Raw genomic sequence first — 23,435 nt, 5'->3', positions numbered from 1 at the left:
TGGTTGAATCTCCTGGCAGTCCAAGGGACTCTCAAGAGTCTTCTCCAACACCATAGTTCAAAAGCATCAATTGTTTAGCGCTCAGCTTTCTTTATGGTCCAACTCTCACAGCCATACATGACCACTGGAAAAACCATAGCTTTGCCTAGATGAACCTTTGTCCACAAAGTAATGTCTCTGCTGTTCATAACCCAGGGATTGAACCCAGGTATCCCATATTGCAGGCGGATTATTTACCATCTGAGCCACCAGGGAAGTCCAAGCGTATTGGAATGGGTAGCCTCTCCCTTCTCCAGGAGAACTTCTCAACCCAGCAATCGAACTGGGGTCTCCTGCATTGCAGGCAGATTCTTTACCAGTTGAGCTACCAGGGAAGCCCTAAGTATGTACTTTAGGAAGTATAAATAAAAAACACTGGTAAAACTTACTACGTAGGTAAATATAAAAGCCAATATTATTGAACTTTTGTTTTGCAACTTTTTAAAAGGAAAATACATAAAAGAATAATTATAAATTAAGCTAATGGCATACAATGTATAAAGGTGTAATCCATGTAACAGAAAAAGGGAGAGACAGAGATTAAGATGTTACTTCTAACCCCTAAGGTAACAGTAAGAAAATAACTAAAAATATATACAAAAGAAGAGAAGGGAATCAAAATACCATACAACAATAAAAAAAAAAGGCTAAACAAAAAGGAATTGAGGAACAAAAGTCACAAAAGACAGGCAGAAAACAGTTAAATGGTAAAACTAAGCCCTTCCTTAAGAATGATTACTTTAACTGGATTAAATTCTCCAATGGAAAGGCAGAGATTGGCAGAATGAATTAAAAAATATAATCCAATAATATAATGTCTAAAAGAGACTCATTTTAGATATAAAGAAGCTAGATCCATCTTATAATATATGTAAAAATTTACTCAAAATAGAGCAAATTTTTAAATTTAAGAGCTAAAACCATGAAACTCTTTGAAAAAAACATAAGGGGCAAAGCTGCATGACCATGGATTTGGCAACAGCTTACTAAATATGACACCAAAAGCACAGGCAGAAACAGCAAAACATAATGTGGACTCTATTAAAATTTCAAACTTTTGTATTTTTTATATCCTAACTGACTCATTGGAAAAGACCCTGATCCTGGGAAAGATTGAAGGCAGGAGAAGAAGGGGATGACAGGATATCTTATATCCTGCCTGCACTGCAGGCAGATTCTTTACTATCTGAGCCACCAGGGAAGCCATCAGTTCAGTTCAGTTCAGTCCAGTCACTCAGTCGTGTCCGACTCTTTGCGACCCCATGAATTGCAGCACGCCAGGCCTCCCTGTCCATCACCAACTCCCGGAGTTCACTCAAACTCATGTCCATCGAGTCAGTGATGCCATCCAGCCATCTCATCCTCTGTCATCCCCTTCTCCTCCTGCCCCCAATCCCTCCCAGCATCAGAGTCTTTTCCAATGAGTCAACCCTTTGCATGAGGTGGCCAAAGTACTGGAGTTTCAGCTTTAGCATCAGTCCTTCCAATGAACACTCAGGACTGATCTCCTTTAGAATGGACTGGTTGGATCTCCTTGCAGTCCAAGGGACTCTCAAGAGTCTTCTCCAACACCACAGTTCAAAAGCATCAATTCTTTGGCGCTCAGCTTTCTTCACAGTCCAACTCTCACATCCATACATGACCAGAGGAAAAACCATAGCCTCGACTAGACGGACCTTTGTTGGCAAAGTAATGTCTCTGCTTTTCAATATGCTATCTAGGTTGGTCATAATCCTCCTTCCAAGGAGTAAGCGTCTTTTAATTTCATGGCTGCAATCACCATCTGCAGTGATTTTGGAGCCCCAAAAAATAAAGTCTGACACTGTTTCCACTGTTTCCCCATCTATTTCCCATGAAGTGATGGGACCAGATGCCATGATCTTCATTTTCTGAATGTTGAGCTTTAAACCAACTTTTTCACTCTCCACTTTCACTTTCACCAAGAGGCTTTTTAGTTCCTCTTCACTTTCTGCCACAAGGGTGGTGTCATCTGCATATCTGAGGTTATTGATATTTCTACCAGCAATCTTGATTCCAGCTTGTGCTTCTTCCAGCCCAGCATTTCTCGTGATGTACTCTGTATGTAATTTAAATAAGCAGGGACAGCCTTGACGTACTCCTTTTCCTATTTGGAACCAGTCAGTTGTTCCATGTCCAGTTCTAACTGTTGCTTCCTGACCTGCATATAGGTTTCTCAAGAAGCAGGTCAGGTGGTCTAGTATTCCCATCTCTTTCAGAAGTGCGATCCACACAGTCAAAGGCTTTGGGAAGCCATAAACATGCTTTAATTATTATTATTATTTTTTTTTAAAGGCCAAGACTTCATTTTGGAGTCCTTATTCTTAGCCCTTTATCGTATGTAATGGAAAATATCCACCACCACCACCCCCAACCACTGCTGACTTAGGGCTTGTGCATGTGACATACTTTAGGCGACGTGTTAGCTAATGTGACAGAGGTAGGTGTTTGATAATTGCTTAGACAGTCAAGCTTGCCTCCTGCACCTCTGCCATTGCAATGATAACATGTTTTGGCTGGTCTGTTGGTTCACAAAGGATGAGATACATGTACAGCAGAGCTGATCCAGTTGAACTCAACCTATGCTGGTCAAACCATAGCAAGGCAACTAAGCTCAGCTGAAATCATCTATTGCCCACCCCACCCTCATAGATGTTGACCCACAGTGAATGACTGGTGTTTCAAGCCACTGAATTTTAGAATTGTTTGTTAGGAAGGACTGGCCCAGAAATACAGCATCAAGAAATATACTTTCCCTTACAAGTCTTTCCAGTAAAGACTTTTCCTCTTCATCTGTCCCTTGATCCTGCAGCTTAGACTATTCTTGGGTCCATCTACTTGCCCCCTTTAGGAACCACTAGGGGTGGTTTAGAATAACCACTTTAGAATAACCTTCCTCCTCCCTGTGCAGACCTCACTGAAGCTTCTGTGATTTTGCTGTTTTATATAACTAGAGCCATTGGATTTCAGATAAGCACAGACAAGCAAGACCATGACTGAGGAATGTCAGAGCATGTCACCGGTATCTTTTTTTTGTTTTTCAATGACAGACTGAGATGTTGCCTGGGAAGAACTTATCCTGAGGAAAGAAAGCATTAAGAAGCCCAAGACTGGTGCAATAAACAACACCTAGAATCACAGCTGTTGTGAGAGAAGATAGAGAAAATAGAAGGTAAATGCATTTTTTTTTCTTCACAAGTAAAAACTATTTAATTTTAAAGATTTTTTTCAAAGAATAACAAAATAAACAATTATGTTCTCACTATATTTTCTTTCAGTTTGTTTTTTAGTAAAACAAACATTATAGGAAAAGCTAAAGTCACTGGGGACAGGAAAGTCCCTGATAACTAGTTAAGCTAGTTAGTAGCTAATATTAACTAGTTAATAAGGTCCCTGATAACTACCTCCAAAATCATTCCTTTCTCTTCTCATACATAATCACTATTATGAGTTTGATGTGAATCCTTTCAGGGCTTGTTACTTTGTGAGTGTGATATTTAATACAACCCAGTTATTAGCCATAAAGCTATCTCCTTTTCCAGCTCTCAAGGACTCATATATAGGTCCAAGAGTGAAAGACGATACAAGCAAAAGGTCAAAGTGCTAGTTTCAGGGGAAAAAATTTATATTTAAGACATGGGAAGAACGTGTGGTAGAAAGTGTGGGATTCTTTCTGCTTAAACAAAGCAGCATCTGTACAGTAATATAACACTGTAAATATACTCAAGATAAAATGTTAAGACATTCAAAAAAGACACTACCACTGCTAATAGCAGTGCCATCAACAGCACTTAGCTTCCGTGGAATGAGCATTAATGCCGTTGAGGGTGAACCCAACAGTTTTCTTGAGTAGATGTCTACTGTTTCATCATAGTACTAGTCAGAGGCAGCATTCGCCATTTTAGAAAAGGAGCCCTAATGAACGGTCATCAAAACTTTCAGTACTAACACTTGTGGCTGGAGAAAGGCAATGGAAGCCAACAAAGTTACTGAAGACTGAAAGGATTAAATATCCCTTGAGGACTTTCAGAAATATTGAGGAGGACCAGAGGTTAGGAGAGTATAGGAGCTAACTTGAGAAATATTAACATTGTTAATACTATGTAATTCCAAATGTCTAGTAAAATATTATCAATGAAAAAGATAATTACCGAGGGAAAGAATTCTTGCTTTAATATGAGATCCTAACAGGTTGCATCCTGAAAGGGATACAGATTATACTGAGTAGAGTCAGAAAACCTTAAGTCTTGGTCTCAGATTCCTAGCACCTTCAAATTCCTGTAGCAATAAAAGAAAATTCTTCCCAGTAAAGATAATAATATCACCCTAGGATTCAAATTATTACAACAAATAGTTTTCAAAAATTTTTAGTGAACAATCAGTGATAGTGAAACAAAACTCCTGTTTCTGGCCAACGCAGAATAACTGTCTTAGGAATATTCCTCCCACTGTAAGTAACTGTAAATTGGACAAAATAAATAAAGCAACTGCTTTCAGCGGGGCAGACACAGGGCAGCATAAGACTGTAATCTCAGAGACAACGGAAATCCATTAGGTGAACTCCATGACTCTCAGTGCTCCTCTGGGTATAATTTTTCAACAATAGCGCAGAACACAGAAGTACAAGCAGAGTTCGGTGGTCCTGCTGAGCTGAAGTGGAAGACAGCAGAACTCGTAGCAGCAAAAATCACTGAAATCTGCAGGGCAAGACATGGCATCAGAGAGAAGAAAGGGCCCTAGAATTCCCTGGGGGGTTCTCTGTCAGTCTGTGGCTCAGAGTTTGATAAAACACAGATTGCTGGGGTCTATCTCCAGAGTTTCTGATTCAGGAGCACTGGATGGAACCTGCAAATATGTATTTCCCTTACTGGATACTGATGATGCAGATGACACAAGTGGTACTGATGCTCTTGATCCAGTCCTATACTTTGAAAAGCATTCGTTTTGAGTAAAAGACGGTGCAGGTTAAAAATAAACCCAAATCTACTAAACCTTTCTCACTCATTCTGAGTCACTAGAGCATTAACATAGAATGTCTGAGGATACAAGAAAAATGTATAGTTAACTTTACACAAAACAAACAACTTCTGTGATAAATACAACTTCTAAGGCTTTGATGGCCTACCTGAAGATCTTTCACATTTGGAAAAGGAATTCCTATTGTTACGACAGCGCGGGCATTATCATCTGAGAAATCCAGACCCTCACTCACTTTACCACGACAAACTGCCACCAGGAGGGCTCCATCTTAAGCAACAGAAAATCAACATTTTTAAAAGCATAATCAAGATTCCCAGAAAATGTCTTATTCTTGTTATTTTGAAAAGATCTGATTATTAACTATAATATCAAATTAAAAAGACTCAAAATTAAAAACTACTGTAAGATAAAGTTTTTAAAGTTCAATGTCTTCAAATAAAACAAAATTACATTTTGACACAACATGGTAGGATCAATTTAAAAACTGTGTATCTCCCAGTTACACTATATAGAAAAACCATGTCAGAGTAATAACCTGCATGTGAACTGAGCAATTGTGAATCAACTGTTTCATCTTTAAAATATCTGAAATTGAGATCACTACCTTTACCACCAGAATGTAAAGTTATCAGAAGGATTTAAAGGACTCTGTATCATTAGATCAATATTATATTGCAAAGTATTTAAAACATACACACACAGAATGTGCATAATCTTATCATACAAGGATATTGACAGTTATGTTATAGCATCTTTGTGATGTTTCACTGTTCACAAGTTATTATTATTAGCCCTTTCTGTGAAATGTTTTATGGGCATTTTCTAACTTTGAAATTTAGCCTTCAGTTATGTTTACTTTACGCAATTAAATATAAGCACAAAGTATATTTTTGCATAAAATGTAACCTCCTCCCACTAGTAGTAAGGAAGATATTAATGCATACTCTACCATCTTCTTTGACAAAACATTTTAGGTAGTGTACAGAAGTTTATAGGATAATACCTGAAGGCATCCCATTTCTTAAAACTGAACTGGCATCTTCAAGTGAAAGTACTCATAGGAGAACAATTCCAAACAGAAGAATTTCTTTAACTTAATTTTCTTTTCACTCAGGATTATAGAAATAATTTTTGAAAAAAAGGCAATACAAATACAATTCTAACAGCACCAACTTGTCACTTTATGGTAAAAAATTTTTTCACTATCAAATAATTTCCATTTACCTTTTTCTCCTTTGTACTTGATTGCATCGTAGTACATCTGCAGTAATTCATCAAAATCAATTTTTTCTCCTCCCTGTGGTTCTACAATGACTGTCTTCACCAACTCCAGATTATACCATAAACCAGTAGAGAGCCAACGTTCTTTTAACTTTTCTAATAACTGAAAAGGGGAAAGAAAACATTGAGTTTCTTGTGTATCCAACTGAACAAACTTATATTTATCTGTTTAAAGACAATCTGATTACAACATGACTATGGCAAGAGTATTAACATTTGTGTTTTAGTCTAAAAAATGAGGAAAACAATTATATGTCATAGAGCTGTGACTGGGTAAATTCATTAACCAATTTAGAAAGCTTTGAATGAGGCCCTGCACACAGTAAGAGCTTCATGGATGGTGGCTGCTATGGCTGCTGTTATCATTATTATTGCTTCTAACATTACTGCTGCTACTGCTACTATGTCTATCATTGCTATCTTGGGGATTTCAGAAGCAGGAAAAAAATTACTTCGTAGTTCATAAATTTTAAGTTATCTCTAAATCTAAGGTAAAGTTCTTAATATCCTTAATTGAATGAAGATTTTTAAAGATCATTTTACATAGTACATAGGCAGCCACGCTGCTTGAAAACTTGATCATCACTGATAAACTGAATTGAGCAAATATATAAACAGAACCTCAGGCAGCCAACAAGTACAAAACATAAAAGCACAAATGGAACATTTACAAAAACAACCATATGACAGATTAAAAAAGGACTTTCAACAAATTTCAAAGAATATCAGATTAACCACATATTCTAGCAACAATACAAACTTAGATTAAAAGTCAATAACATAAAGTTAGTGGAAAAAAACAAACATACAAACTCAACACTAAAGATTATATTCTTAAAGAGCATATGGGTTATATGCCAATTATATCTCAATAAAGCTGCAAAAAGAAAATAAATAACAACAAAAGAGAACATACAGAGAAGAAATCAACAGAATTCATGACATCTTTAGATCTGAATGACTAAAAAACGTACCCATAATCCAAAACATGTGGTATGGAATAAAGGTAATAAGAAAGCAGAAGTTAGTAAAGATAAGAATTGAAATAAATTAAAAAAAAAAAAACAGTGGTAGAGATTATTATGACTTAAGTTGAACTGTTTTACTTGTTTTATGCAAACAGTTCTATGTAATATGAGCCAATTATTACAATATAGGCAGTGAGTGAAGTGAAGGTTCTCAGCCGTGTCTAACTCTTTGTGACCCCATGGACTGTAGCCTATCAGGCTCCTCCATCCATGGGATTTTCCAGGCAAGAGTACTGGATTGGGTTGCCACTTCCTTCTCCAGGGGATCCTCCCAACCCAGGATCGAACCCGGATCTCCCACATTGTAGGCAGATACTTAACCGTCTGAGCTACCAGGGAAGTCACAATCTAGGCAAGCATCAAGAAATTACTTCAAACCTCCAGAGAACAAAAATTAATTTTTGTAAGATGATTTATTTCCTCAGAATTTTAACATATCTATTTTTGGAAACAATAATAAGACAACAAAACAAATTTTTAAAAAATCACTGCTGCTGCTGCTAAGTCGCTTCAGTCATGTGCGACTCTGTGCGACCCCAGAGACGGCAGCCCACAAGCTCCCCTGACCCTGGGATTCTCCAGGCAAGAACACTGGAGTGGGTTGCCATTTCCTTCTCCAATGCAGGAAAGTGAAAAGTGAAAGTGAAGTCGCTCAGTTGAATCCGACTCCTAGCGACCTCATGGACTGTAGCCCACCAGGCTCCTCTGTCCAAATCACTGCTATGGTCTAAATGTTTGTATCCCTCCAAAATCCTATGTTGAAATCCTAATCTCTAAAGCTAAAAGTATTTGGAAGTGGGGTCTTTAAAAGTGATTTGGTCATGAGCATGGAGCTTTCACAAATGGGATACTGCTCTTATTTTTGAGATCTCACAGAGTTCCTTTGCCCCTTCTACCACGAGGGCATAGCAAGAGAGAACTGGCTCCCCACAGGAAGAGGGTCCTCACCCAACCATGCTGGCACCCTAATCTGGGACTTCCAGCAGGACTATGAGAAATATGATCCACTGTTCATAAGCTACCAGGTCTGGAGTATTTTATTCCAACAACTAGAACACACTAAGAAAATCACTAATTGGTAAAACAATTCATTGCATATTATACATTGATCAGGGTATTCTGATCAGTAAGAATAAAATTTTCCCATAACACCACGTTAATAGGTAAAAAACAACAGGGATATTATTAATTTAAAAAACTTCTTTACTTTGGCTATTAGAATTTACTTTTTGAATATACACCTTCTGAATCAAAGTTTCTCATCATGCAAATTCTTAGTCTCTTTTAGCTGCTGTAATTCAGTTAGAAGAGCATAAAAATATCCCAAGGATGTAAAACCAGATGAAAAGTATCACGAATCTGCATAATTATTGATTCTTAATAGAATTAAATTCAATGGTGCTATACTGTTTTCTGAAAACACAGATAATATTTCACTTCTGATTCCTTGAATCCAAAAGAATAACAACTCCAGTGTTTTGAACATTCAAAATCTGGAGAAACACACAGCATTTTACTGACTGACTTTACTTTCACTTTTACTTTACTTAAGGAAGACCATTAAGTTGATGATTCCAAAATATATTCCATTTTAATAGATTAACATCTCTTTACAAAGAAAAATCTGAGAAATAAAAAGGAAATTGGATCAAAGTAGAAATTTCCCCCCAAAATCCAGCAGGGATTTTTCCTCCATTATGCAGAACAGAATTCAGAATATCAAAAGGTTATAAATGATTTAGAAATATTTGTTTACAAAAGCTTAGAAAAATTTCAAAGCAGGTGTGATATATGCAATATTTCAAAATTTGCTACAATGGATAACTATAAAAGACATTCTATCCACTGATTTTGGATTCGAAGAACTTCAGAAATTTATGGACAATGAAAATGGCCACAAGTTTATAAATAAGTTGTGAATATCACAATTAAAAAGAAACTGAAAAATCCTTCTAATCAGGAATCTACACACACAAGTTAAGAGAAGGAACATCCACAGAAAAGGTTTGAGAGGCCTCCAGAATCTACAACTGGAACTGGTGAAGATCTTTCCCTGTACAGAACCAGCCCATAAAAGACTGGGAGAGGTGGCTGTTGTTTTAAATGGGTAGATACAAACCCAAACTCACATGGAATGAAGAAACAGGAGGAAATGACCCAATCAAAGGAACAAAATAAATTCCAGAAAATCAGCCATAAAGAATGGAGGTATATGATTTACCTGATGAAGAATTTAAAGCAACCATCATAAAGATGCTCAACAAGCTCAGGGAAATGATACATGAATAAAATGAGAATTTTAAAAAAAGAAACAGAAAATATAAAACAGAGCAAAACAGAAATTTTGGAGCTGAAGAATACAGTAACTGACATAAAAAGTTCACCAGAGGGATTCAACAGCATTCATAGTCAATCAAAATAAAGAATCAGTGAACTAAAACACAGGTCATTTAAATAATCTAGTCAGACAAATATAAAGAAAAGAGAATGAAATAGAGTCAAGAAAGCCTGGGGGATTTACAAGACACCCTCAAATAGACAAATATACACAGAAGGCAAAAAAAAACAAAGTGAGAGAAAGGTACAAAGTTTATTTAAAGAATTAGTAGCCAGAAACTTCTCATATCTGGTAGGGGAGAATGGATATCCAGGTTCAAGAAGCCAACAGACACCAAAAAGGGTGAATCCAACGAAGGTTACACTGAGACATATTATAAACAAATTGTCAAAAAAATCAAAGACAGACAGAATTTTGAAAGTAGCAAGAGCAAAACAAGAAGGGAATGGGATAATATATTCAAAGTGCTGAAAGAAAAAAATTGGCCCTCAAAATGCAGAAAGAATGGGAAGAGGAGGAGGTTAAGAGGTGGTGAGGAGGAGGAGGAGAGAGAAACTTTCCCAGAATTACAAAAACTGGGGGAGTTCATCACCATGAGATTCCTTACAAGAAATACTAGGGGGAGTCCTTCAGTTGAAGTAAAAAAGATGCTGGAAAATAAAACACAGCCATAAAAAGTGGGCTTTAAGTAAAAAATTGTTAGAGACAAAGAATATTATATATCAAAAAAGCATCAATTCATTAAGATACAATTATAAACATACAAACACATAAGAACAGAGCCTCAGAACACATACAAAACAAAAAATTAACAAAACAGAGAGAAACAAATAGTTCTATTATAATAGTAACAAACTTCAACATTCCAATGTCAATAATGAACAAAACAACCAGATAGAAATTCAACAAGATAAAGAGAACTTGAAAAATACCATAAACTAATTAGAGCTAACAGACATATACAGAACACTCCATCTAACAAAGCAAAATACACATTCGTCTCAGTTGTGTGTAAAAACATCCTCTAGTAACCACAGGGTTTTGATGGGACCTAATTAACCTTAAAAGCTTCTGCACATCAAAGGAAACTATTAGCAAGGTGAAAAGACAGCCTTCAGAATGGGAGAAAATAATAGCAAATGAAGCAACTGACAAACAACTAATCTCAAAAATATACAAGCAACTCCTACAGCTCAACTCCAGAAAAATAAATGACCCAATCAAAAAATGGGCCAAAGAACTAAATAGACATTTCTCCAAAGAAGACATACAGATGGCTAACAAACACATGAAAAGATGCTCAACATCACTCATTATCAGAGAAATGCAAATCAAAACCACTATGAGGTACCATTTCACACCAGTCAGAATGGCTGCAATCCAAAAGTCTACAAATAATAAATGCTGGAGAGGGTGTGGAGAAAAGGGAACCCTCTTACACTGTTGGTGGGAATGCAAACTAGTACAGCCACTATGGAGAACAGTGTGGAGATTCCTTAAAAAACTGGAAATAGAACTGCCTTATGATCCAGCAATCCCACTGCTAGGCACACACACTGAGGAAACCAGAAGGGAAAGAGACACGTGTACCCCAATGTTCATCACAGCACTGTTTATAATAGCCAGGACATGGAAGCAACCTAGATGTCCATCAGCAGATGAATGGATAAGAAAGCTGTGGTACATATACACAATGGAGTATTACTCAGCCATTAAAAAGAATACATTTGAATCAGTTCTAATGAGGTGGATGAAACTGGAGTCTATTATACAGAGTGAAGTAAGCCAGAAGGAAAAACATCAACACAGTATACTAACGCATATATATGGAATTTAGAAAGATGGTAACAATAACCCGGTGTACGAGACAGCAAAAGAGACACTGATGTATAGAACAGTCTTATGGACTCTGTGGGAGAGGGAGAGGGTGGGAAGATTTGGGAGAATGACATTGAAACATGTAAAATATCATGTAAGAAACGAGTTACCAGTCCAGGTTCGATGCACGATACTGGATGCTTGGGGCTAGTGCACTGGACGACCCAGAGGGATGGTATGGGGAGGGAGGAGGGAGGAGGGTTCAGGATGGGGAACACATGTATACCTGTGGTGGATTCATTTTGATATTTGGCAAAACTAATACAATTATGTAAAGTTTAAAAATAAAATCAAGTTTAAATATGGAAAAAAAAAAAAAAAAAAACCATCCTCTAGGATAGATCACAGGTTAGGCCACAATACAAAGCACATTTTAAAAGGATTCAGTGTTTTTTCTGACTACAATGAGGTGGAAATAGAAATCAACAACAGAAAGAAAACTGTAAAATTCACATGAAAATGAAACAACACACTTTTTAAAAATTAAAGTACAGTTGATTTACAATATTATGTTGGTTTCTTGTGTAGAGAATAGGGATTCAATATTTTTGTAGATTATATTCCATTATGAGTTATTACAGGATAACTGTTATAATTCCCTGTGCTATACAATATAAACAACACACTTTTAAACAATCATTGGATAAAATCAGAAATTACAAGGAAAATTAGAAAATACCTTTGGACACATCAAAACAAAAATACAAATATAACTTACAAGACACAGTGAAACTGTGCTATGAAAGATATTTTAGCTGTAAATGCAAACATTAAAAAGACCTCAAATTAATACCTAACTGCATTTTACAGTACAGCAAATTAAGCCAAAAGTTAGAAGAAAAAAGAAATGAAATAGAGAACAGAAAAAAAAAAAATAGAGGAATGAACATTGGTTCTTTGAAGATCAACAAAATTGACAAATATTTAGCTAGACTGACTAAAAAAAAAAAAATGACTCACATTACTCAAACCACACAAGAAAGTGGAGACATTACCACCAACTTTATAGAAATAAAAAGGATCATAATACTATGAACAATTGTATGCTACCAAATTGAATAATAATCAGGACATAATGGACAAATTCCTATAAATACACAATCTCAAAAAACTGAATCACGAATAGAAAATCTGAGTTGACTTATAACAAGTAAGGAGTTTGAATCAGTAATCAAAACCTTCCAACAAAGAAAATCCCTAGATCAGGTGGTTTCACTGATGAATTCCATCAAATATTAAAGAATTAGTATCAATCCTTCTCACACTCTTCCAAGAGAATGAAAAAAGAGAATATTTCCTGACCCATTCTAGAGGCCAGCCTTACCCTGATACAAAAGGCAAACAAAGACACTATAGGCAAAAAATAAACTATAGACCAATATTCCTTACAAATATCAATGCAAAAACTTCAACCTATACTAGCAGACAAAGTTCAGCAACATACCAAAAGAATTATACCTTATAACATATTTTACAGCATGTAAAATCACACTGTAAAATGATCATTTTTTTTCATTTTATTAATGTATATTATATTAATTGATTGTCAGATGTTGAACAATGCTTGCATTCCACGAGTAAATCCCAATTTGTCATGGATATTAGATTGGAGATGATAGGAAAGAGAGAAGAAGGCTCATAGACACCCCCTGATTAGTCCAAATATTTAGTCCAGATTACCTGATTAGTCCAAATATAAACTGCAGTACCTTTCACTCTTTAAGGCAACACTGGAAAAGGGCCAAGACTGGGAGGAAAGATTACAAATAGATGCTCAGACTGACATATTGAGGAAGCAGTGTGTGATGCTGATTTATAAAAGAAATATAAATACATATACATATATTTGGATTTGTTCCTGTTCTTGGCACAGAGCTTCTAAAACTCTTGGAATTTCCTGAGCAATAAGAACTATTAGGGGCATCTTCGGTTCTCAGTTTCTGAAATAGCTCCAGAGTCATATATAAAGGTTAGAAAATTTATTCATAGCAAGTCCCTTCAACCACACCTGACGTTTGGACAGTCCCCAGGCAACCTGAGGACAACAGCTGATTGCCAGCAGAACTGTGATATTGTGACTTACAAGAAAAATACACATTTGGTCATTCATATAACCTACATATATATATATTTGGTCTTCATCTACCATTCCTGGCTCAGCTCCCCAAATCCTTGGAATTTCCCAAGTGTTGAGAATGATAAAGATGTCTTGTGTTATGTTAATGAGGTTACTTTTGAAAAGCAGCTCAGGATAGGGTTAGTTGTCTATGGAGCTCATCACTTCAGTCCCACTCCCTCGGCTGTTGGGACCCTGTACTGTGTATTGCTCCATCTGGCTACTGACTGATATCCTTTAATATCCTTTTATAATAAATTTGTAATCCAGTGAGTAAACGGGTTTTCCTGAATTCTGTGGGCTACTCTCGCAAATTATTAACCCCAAAGAGTGGGTAGTGGGAACCTCTGGTTTACAGCCAGTCTGTCAAAAGTATACGTAACAACCTGGGCGTGAGACTAGTGTAGGATGTGGAGGGAGGTCTTGTGGTTCTGAGCCCTTTATCTGTGGAGTCTGATTCTATCTCTGGGTGTACAGTGTCAGAACTGACTTGAATTCTTGGACATCCTGCTGGCATCCAAGAAATGAATGCTGGTGTAGGGAAGCTTACACACACACACACTCACACATACATACACACGCTATACAGGCTGGAATAGTCAGGAATCCTTTTGATGAACCAGGTATATGAAAATTCCAACCCTACTTCCAACCTCCAGGGAGGAGAAAGGGGCTATAGGCTGAGTTAACTGCCAATGCCCGATGATTTAGCCAACACTGCTGGCTAACGAAACCTGCATAAAACCAAAAAGAATGAAGCTCAGAGAGCTTCTGGGTTGGTGAATGTATTCACATACCAGAGGGTAGATACCTCAGTTCTGTGGAGACAGAAGCTCCTATGCTCACACCTCTTCTAGACCTCACCCTATATACTTCATCTGGCTAGTCAACTGTATCTTTTATAATATCCTTTATAATAAGCTGGTAGACTATGCCAAAGCCTTTGACTGTGTGGATCACAATAAACTGGAAAATTCTGAAAGAGATGGGAATACCAGACCACCTGACCTGCCTCTTGAGAAACGTGTATGCAGGTCAGGAAGCAACAGTCAGAACTGGACATGGAACAACAGACTGGTTCCAAATAGGAAAAGGAGTTCGTCAAGGCTGTATATTGTCACCCTGCTTATTTAAATTATATGCAGAGTATATCATGAGAAACCCAGGGCTGGATGAAGCACAAGCTGGAATCAAAAGATTTCCAGGAGAAATATCAATAACCTCAGATATGCAGATGACACCACCCTTATGGCAGAAAGTGAAGAAGAACTAAAGAGCCTCTTGATGAAAGTGAAAGAGGAGAGTGAAAAAGTTGTCTTGAAGCTCAACATTCAGAAAACTAAGATCATGGCATCTGGTCCCATCACTTCATGGGTAATAGATGGGGAAACAGTGTCAGTCTTTATTTTTGGGGGCTCCAAAATCACTGCAGATGGTGACTGTAGCTGTGAAATTAAAAGATGCTTACTCCTTGGAAGGAAAGCTATGATGAACCTAGACAGCATATTAAAAAGCAGAGACATTACTTTGCCAACAAAGGTCCGTCTAGTCAAGGCTATGATTTTTCTAGTGGTCATGTATGGATGTGAGAGTTGGACTGTGAAGAAAGCTGAGCGCTAAAGAATTGATGCTTTTGAACTGTGGTGTTGGAGAAGACTCTTCAGAGTCCCTTGGATTGTGAGGAGATCCAACCAGTCCAGCCTAAAGGAGATCAGTCCTGAGTGTTCACTGGAAGGACTGATGCTGAAGCTGAAACTCCAATACTTTGACCACCTGATGTGAAGACCTGACTCATTAGAAAAGACCCTGATGTTGGGAAAGACTGAAGGTGGGAAGAGAAGGGGACGAAAGAGGATGAGATGGCTGGATGGCATCACCGACTCAATGGACACGAGTTTGGGTAAACTCCGGGAGTTGGTGATGGACAGGGAGGCCTGGTGTGCTGCAGTCCATGGGGTCGCAAAGAGTCAGACACAACTGAGTGACTGAACTGAACTGAACTGAAATGTAAGTCAATGTTTCTCTGAGTTCTGTGAACCACTCTAGTGAATTAATCAAACTGTGAACCACTCTAGTGCATTGATCAAACTTGAGAAGGGAGCTGTGAGAATCTTCAATTTATAGTCGGTCAGTCAGATACACAGATAACCTGGATTTGAGATTGCTGTCTGAAGTGGGAACAGTCTTGTGGGATGGAGCCCTTAACCTCTGGTATCTGACACTCTGTTCTAGACAGATACTGTAATAACTGAGTTAAGCTGTAGGACTCTCAGCTGGTGTCACACAATTGTCTAACGCATGGAAACCCATATATCAGGTGTCAGAAGTGAAGCTGTGTTGTAGTAGATTATTAATCATAGAGGAGACACAGAAGAGGTGTATTTTCTCTTGAGTGTGGTACTTATAGGAAAGTCAGAACTGAACTATAAATTGGGAAACCAAGACAATCAGACATAACAAGAATGAATACAGATGAGACTGATCAGCAGCAGAGTACAAATAAAGAAAAGAGTGCAGCAAGACAATCTTACTCCCTATCACACTGCACATCCAATCCTGCCAGGGTCCAGCCTTGGTGGATCCAGGGAATTCGAAGCGGGGACGGCGTCGGCGAGGATCAGGAAACAACTGCTTAATTAAACGTTAATTAAGGATATAAAGAGTGGTTAAATAAGGATAGCTCAGTGAGGAAATTCAGTGGAGAAGAGAGGCTGAAGTAAGGATAGCTCAGTGAGGAAATTCAGGGGAGAAAAGAGGCTGAATAATTCAGCCAGAAGGTGAGAGAAAGAACGACATGGGGAGACCAAGTTTCGGTGAACAAGGCCCGCACTTTATTTTCCAAAGTAGTTTTTATACCTTAAGTTATGCATAGAGGATAATGGGGGAAGGGGTAGAGACAGGCAGTAAGCCAGGCTTTCTTCCTGTAAACTTATCATATGCAAAAGTTTAGGTGATTTGCATCAACTTCTGGCCCGGAGGCCTGTTAACATTTTAAGACCCTTTCTTCAGAAAACTTATTTTTCTCTAAAGGTCAGGAGCCACCCTTCAAAAGCATTAGATAAAGTTGCATTGCTATAGGGCAAAGGTGTGGTGGGCTATAACAAGTAAAAGAATTAACTCAGGGGTCCAAGGTTACAAACACTGCCAGGGACACAGCGGGTAAGGGATATGGAGACTTAGCAGCAAACATTGGCCCAACAAGTGAAAAACCCTTCACCAATACAATTTCTAATCAATCTTTTAACTGCCCAAAGGAATCTGTATTTAGACAGTTTAGAACATCTCATGCCTCTCACAGTTGGGAGGCTCTGAGCAATCACCTGTGGCCGGAAAAACCTATTCAGGCAGGCTAGAGGACTTCCAAAGGAGATTGTAGGTTGAAACACTATCAGACCCAGGAACTTTATTAACTGGAGCTGTAAGTTAACTCTTTTTCAGAGAGAGGTAGTGGGGGACAGCCCCCTGTAGAGTCAGAGGGGTAGGTGAGAGCACAAAGCAGTAAAGTAGGCAGACTCTGGTTTTGGGGGTAGATGCTCGAGAATTTCCAGGGGGACTCCTGAGGCGTATGCCGAGCCTCCTTCCTCATGACCTTTGCCATGGGTGGAGTTCCTCACGCTGGCTCACGGCAGTGATAGAATTCCAGTTGAGCTATTCTAGATCCTGAAAGATGATGCTGTGAAAGTGCTGCACTCAATATTCACTATGCCAGGAGATGGCTCCCAGCATCTCCACCTTTTTTATTTCTTAAAACAGCCAGATGCAGCTCAGTCGCGAGCTTCTGAATGTTCTGCCGAAGAATCCTGACAATACAAGGAAGAATGATTCTGAGAAGATTAGACAGAATGTTTTTTCCAGAAATAAAGTTAGAGAAGGTGTGAAAAAAGTCATTAGCTGCTCCAGTGGCGGTAAAATCCAGTCGAGAGTGTTCCAAGGTCTGTATTTGATTATGAAGTTTCCCTAAGTCCAGGCCAATGTCAGAGCTGTTCCAAACACCTGAAATATGATCAGCAATTCCTACCACCACTGCTTTCAAATATTGTCTAGACTCCAAACACTGCTACCATAATGGTCCACGTCACTACCATCTCTCACATGAGTTATTAGTGCTGACTCTTATACAGTCACCATGCTTCTTATGCTCTCTACAGTCTGCTTCCATACAGCAGCCAGCACAATCCTTTTAAAATTAAGTCTAAAGCCTCCAATGGCTTCCTACCATATCAGAATAAAATCCAAGCCCTACTGTGGCTTGATTTTACCACAGCTACTTCTCTGGCCTGAGATTCACCTGAGAGGTGACACCTCTTACCTCTCCCCTACTCAGCTTCAACCAGGGTAGTCTTCCTGTTGATCAAACAAGGCAAAGAATCTGCTTGCAGTGCAGGAGACCTGGGTTTGATTCCTGGGTTAGGAAGATCCCAGAAGGAAAAGGAGAAGCAAACAGCAACCCACTCCAGTGTTTTGGAAAATTTCACGGACAGAAACTGGCAGGCTAGTGGGGTCGCAAATAATTGGACATGACTGAGTGATGAACACACACACACACACACATAACACAGTCTTCTTATCGATCAAACAAAACAGTACTCTTCTTCCACAAGGTTCCTTCTGTCTGAATATTCTTCCCCCATATCAGAATAGTTTGCTTCCCCACTTCTTTTAGGCCTTTACTCAAAGTCACCTTCTCTGACAGGCTTTGCAGAACCATCCAACTAAAATTCTAAAGTACCTCTATCCACTCCCCTAGGAATTCCATTTCCCTCTTCTTTGCATTATTATTTTTCTACACAGAGCTTACCATTATCTGTCTATACTAGTCCACTCAGTGAAAGTGAACTGTTAATCACTCAGTTGTGTCCAACTCTTTGAAACCCTATGGACTGTAGCCTGCCAGGCTCCTCTGTCCACGGAATTCTCCAGGCAAGAATATTCATGTGGGCAGCCATTCCCTTCTCCAGGGGATCTTCCCAATCAAGGGATCAAACCTGGGTCTGCCTCATTGCAGGCAGATTCTTCACCATCTGAGCCACCAGGGAAGCCCTTAGCTTCCATTAAAACAAACAAAAACTCCAGTCATTTCATAATAAATATACATATCAAATCATAAACTTAAACTTATATATATATATTCAATAATACTTCAATAAAGCTGGAGAAAATATACCACAGATGGGGTAATTTAAATAGAAATTTATTTTTTACACTTCTTGACACTGGGAGGTTGAAGATCAAGGTGCTGGCTGATTCATTTCCTGGTGAGATTCTCTTCCAGGCTTGCAGATGGCCACCTTACTGAATCCTCACACACTTTTTCCTCTTTGCTCATGCTGTGGGGGAGACAGCAAGATTTCCAGTATCTCTTCTAGTACAGACATTAATGCTATCAGATCAGGGTCTCACCCTTATGATTGCATTTAACCTTAATTACTTTCTGTGAGTCTTCATTCCTAAACACAGCCACACTGAGGGGGTCAGGGATTCAACATATGAATTTGAGCACAGGGAAGGTATAAACATTTGGTCCATGGCATCATCTAATACATAAGAATCTTTCTATACATCTGGTTTATTTTCTGTCTCTTACCCCGGAATGATTTTTGTTTGTCTTGCTCACTGCTAACTGTCCAGTACCTAGAAAGTGGACAATACATATTTGTTGAATGAATTTAACAAATGAATAAAAAAAGGAAGGTTAAAAAAAAAGGAAGATCAGAGAAGGTAGTAAAGGAGGAGGAAAAAAAAACTCCCTATAAAGTCAGGTGCCAAAGTCCTTGATAAGAGTATTCATGTGATCTATAACATATCAATAAAGATGAAGCAGAAAGGATGACATGATTAAAAGATATGAACCGAGAGACTAGAGTTTTCTGTTGGTGAGTTTCTCTTTTTCCTTTCCTTTCTTTTTTCCCTTCCTTCCAAAAAAAGATGCAGAGGTTATGGCTTAGAAAGAGCAATGGAAAGTAAATAGGATACCAATCCTGAGGTACTACGGAGAAAAAAGCAATCACAACGTGAAAGGATTGACAAGAAAATGGCATGTCCTCTGTGTATACCCAGATTCTAGTTCAGGTAAGGAGGTACTGGGAACACTGTGAAAAAGGGATCAGGGGATTTGGTGACTATGAGACAATATTACCACAGAACACAATGTGTTTACTGTAACCTCTTCCATGAAGATTCTTTTAAGTACTTTAAAAGCCAGAATTCTTTTCAGGATTATACAGGAGATATATGCAAATCTAGAGTGTAGCTCTATAGCAAAAAAACATACTGATTACTTGGAGAAAATGGTCTGTGGCAAATTTTTGGTTTTAAATTAAAAAAAAATAGGTCTATAGTTTTCCCATTCTCATTACAGGTGACACTCAAATAGCCATCTATATACATCTTAATTACTTGCCCCTTGCCAGAAAATTCATACAAAACTATATACCCAATACCCTCAACTTTTAAAATTTTCTTAAGTATCCCAACAAAACACCTAAAAATCAAGAAACCTGGAGTAAAGTACACTGACACAGAATCATCTCTCAGGTTTTGACATATATATGTAAAAAATATGAAGAATCTGTTACAAAAGTTTACTTAGCTCATAAACAGCAAATGTTATTCACATACAGAGAGTCTAGTCTATGCACAGTGATACAGATGATTTAATCTACTCATTGACATTCACATCACTTAGATTTGATAAGGTCAGAAAAAACATTTTTGTGTAGGACCTCACAAATTAAAAGACATTTTTGAATGTTTATGCCTTATCTGGATATTGTCATTTTATTTTTTCAAACTTTTTAAAACCGGTATCTCACTAGGGAGGCAGTAAGTTAGAATGCAACCTAGTGGGGAAATCCTGCATATGCTCAATGTCTATAGCTTTTACACAGTTCCAGATGTTCAGTACATTAATAATGCACTAACTCAAAGCCTCTTTTTGAAACTTTAGAAAGTGTAAATTGCATTAAGACCTCCTTGCCCTCATTAATGGTATTGTTACAATCCTGGTCCTCTGGAAAATGTTTTTTGGCATGTGTTTAACTTTATAATATTGCCATTTACTCACTTTAATAGCCAGTACTCAAGTCTTAATGCTTTTAATAGGCCTGCCTAAACAGACTACCATCTTTTGTAATCTTTTTCACATAATTTATTTCTTAGGTAAAAGCTGTCATATCTTTCCATCTGAAGATGATCTGTCACATTCATTTCACAGGGTACTAATATTTAAGAAATACCTACTTTCTTTGGTTCAGTTGATATGTACTGATAGTTGGCATATGTTAGGAACAATACACACTTCCTTGAAAGCAGAAATAAAAATGAGAAATTAGCAGTAGTATATTTTTATAACATTATAAATTAAAGGAAAAAAAGGGCATATCCTTAATTCTTGCTGCATCCAAATATAAAATATGAGAAAGCCACAAATATTCATTTCTATTGAAACAACTTCCTACACTCTAGCTATTTAGTGTTATCTCAAGAGGCTGGGTTATAGTTCAGGATCAAACTATCAATGAATATGCATGCAGTCAGTAATATATTAGGAAGAATAATAGGGAGGAATACTGTCCTGAAGTGAAAGGAACATTGCTTGTAGTTGTTGGCTATCTATATGGAAATGAAAGGTCCTATGGTCTCAGACAAGGAGTAGTCTTTCTCATAAATTTATTAAAAGAATGAAGACTATGAAAATGTCAGAGCTGCAGTAATTACTGAAACTGATATACTTATTTATAGCCATTTATTGATATATTTTAATAAAAATTCACAATACCTGCAGTGAAACATTTTTCAAAGAAAACAATTTGAGAAATAACATACATTTATTTCTTCACCTACTTTGCTGAAATCTCTTGAAAAGAAAATAATAAGAACTCAATTGATATTTAAGCACAAAACAAATTCTTAACTCTTTAAAATACAAATTCCAAATTTCTGTTGATTGATCAACATAATTGGTTCATTAATGTCTGAAGTAACCATTGGTTAAAAAGTATGTATTTAACCAATTTTGCTATTTTAGAGTCAAGAAGTATTGGCTTAATAAATGCTGGCTGAGACCAGAATGAATAAATTCACTTATACGTTTCATTTCTTACCTGAGTAGACTGATTATAGTTTAAAAGGGGGGGGGGGGGGGCTCATTTTCTATCCCTCTGTTAAAAGACAAAGAGTTAAAGTAAACTGAACAAGGTCAGTGCATCTGCACTATTAGAATCTAAGGTATAATCTAGACTGAGAAAAGAAAATTAATAAGAAGCAACCGCTGCAATTTTCCTAAAAGCTACTACTTTCAGGTATTGCCAACCTGAATCTACTGTAATGTTGTTACTATAAAACTTGAAGGTCAAATGCTTTGGGAAAAACATCACTTCACAGTCTAGTGGAGAAGACCTAAATGAAAAATGCGTAAAATACAATGTGGTAAGTGCTCGTATAGATGTATATGGTTAGCCAGAGGAAAGAGTGACTAACTTTGCCTCAGGGTTAAGGATGGTTTAATAGAGTAAACCTTTGAGCTGGATGGAGAGTATAAAGTTTCTGGATAATAGAAGAGTCAGAGAGTGGATTTCAAGCAGACACAACACCATGAACACTACTGCTGCATAACAAATTATCTGCAAATCCAGTGACTTAAGACTCACTTTTTCAAATAATTTTTAAAATTGTGGTAAAATACACGTAACTTGAAATTTACCATCTTAATCATTTTTAAGTGTATAGGTCATAGTGTGAAGTATATTCACATTATTGTACAACCAATCTCCAAAACTCTATTCATCTTGCAAAACTGAAACTATATCTATTAAATAGCTCACTCCCTTCTTCCCCGAGCCCCTGACAACTCCCCTTCTACTTTCTGTCTCTATGAATTTGACTAGATCTCTCACACAAATGGAATCATACATTGCTTGTCTTTTTCTGACTGGCTCATTTCACTTAGCATAATAACCTCCAGGTTCATCCAGGCTGCAGCATAAAAACAATACCATTTTATTACCTCAGTTTCTGGAGGTCTGAAGTCCAGGCATAACAAAACAGAGTGGATTCTCTGTTCAGGGTCTAAAGTGGGTAAGTTGTTTCCCAGGGCTGCACTTGTCATCTGGGACTTCAGGTTCTCTTCCCAGGTCACTGGTTATTGACAAAACTTACTTCCTATTGGCTGTAGGACAACTGCTCCCATTTTTATGCTAGTCATTAGTCAGGACTGCTCTCAGTTCAGAGACCACCTGCAATTCCTTGCTATATGCCCCACCCTCCCACCAGTTAGTTTAACACGGATGCGGCTTTCCTCCAGTCTAGCCAGATATCACATACCTCTGACTTTCTCTTCTGCAACCAGCTTCAGAAAAGTCTCTGCTTTTAAAGGGTTCAAGTGATTATGTAAAGCTGAGCGCCAAAGAATTGATGCTTTTGAACTATGGTGTTGGAGAAGACTCTTGAGAGTCCCTTGGATTGCAAGGAGATCAACCCTGAAGGAAATCAGTCCTGAATATTCATTGGAAGAACTGATGCTAAAGCTGAAACTCCAATACTTTGGCCACCTAATGTGAAGAACTGACTCATTAGAAAAGACCCTGATGCTGGGAAAGATTGAAGGTGGGAAGAGAAGGGGATGACAGAGGACGAGATGGTTGGATGGCGTCACTAACTCGATGGACATGAGTTAGAGTAAGCTCCAGAAGTTGGTGATGGACAGGGAAGCCTGGTGTGCTGCAGTCCATGGGGTCACAAAGAGTCGGATATGACTGAG

The 23,435-nt window shown here is 37.7% G+C and overlaps 1 protein-coding gene across 3 annotated transcripts in view; it reads right to left on the bottom strand.

Annotated features, from left to right (window-relative positions):
* The window catches only part of BRIP1 (BRCA1 interacting protein C-terminal helicase 1), a 182,315-nt gene that overhangs the window by 54,170 nt on the left and 104,710 nt on the right, over positions 1–23,435 (bottom strand). For all 3 annotated transcript variants that reach the window (XM_027519783.1, XM_027519780.1, XM_027519782.1), the window contains exons 15-16: positions 6,262–6,421; positions 5,183–5,304 (exon numbers count right to left, since the gene is read on the bottom strand). In XM_027519783.1, the coding sequence (XP_027375584.1) occupies positions 5,183–5,304; positions 6,262–6,421 (282 nt within the window). The remainder of the gene's footprint in view (positions 1–5,182; positions 5,305–6,261; positions 6,422–23,435) is intronic.

The sequence above is a fragment of the Bos indicus x Bos taurus genome, chromosome 19 (assembly GCF_003369695.1).
Source record: "Bos indicus x Bos taurus breed Angus x Brahman F1 hybrid chromosome 19, Bos_hybrid_MaternalHap_v2.0, whole genome shotgun sequence".
Classification (NCBI taxonomy): domain Eukaryota; kingdom Metazoa; phylum Chordata; class Mammalia; order Artiodactyla; family Bovidae; genus Bos; species Bos indicus x Bos taurus.
Note: the sequence above shows the minus strand (reverse complement) of the source record. Positions and strands in the feature narration are given on the sequence as shown.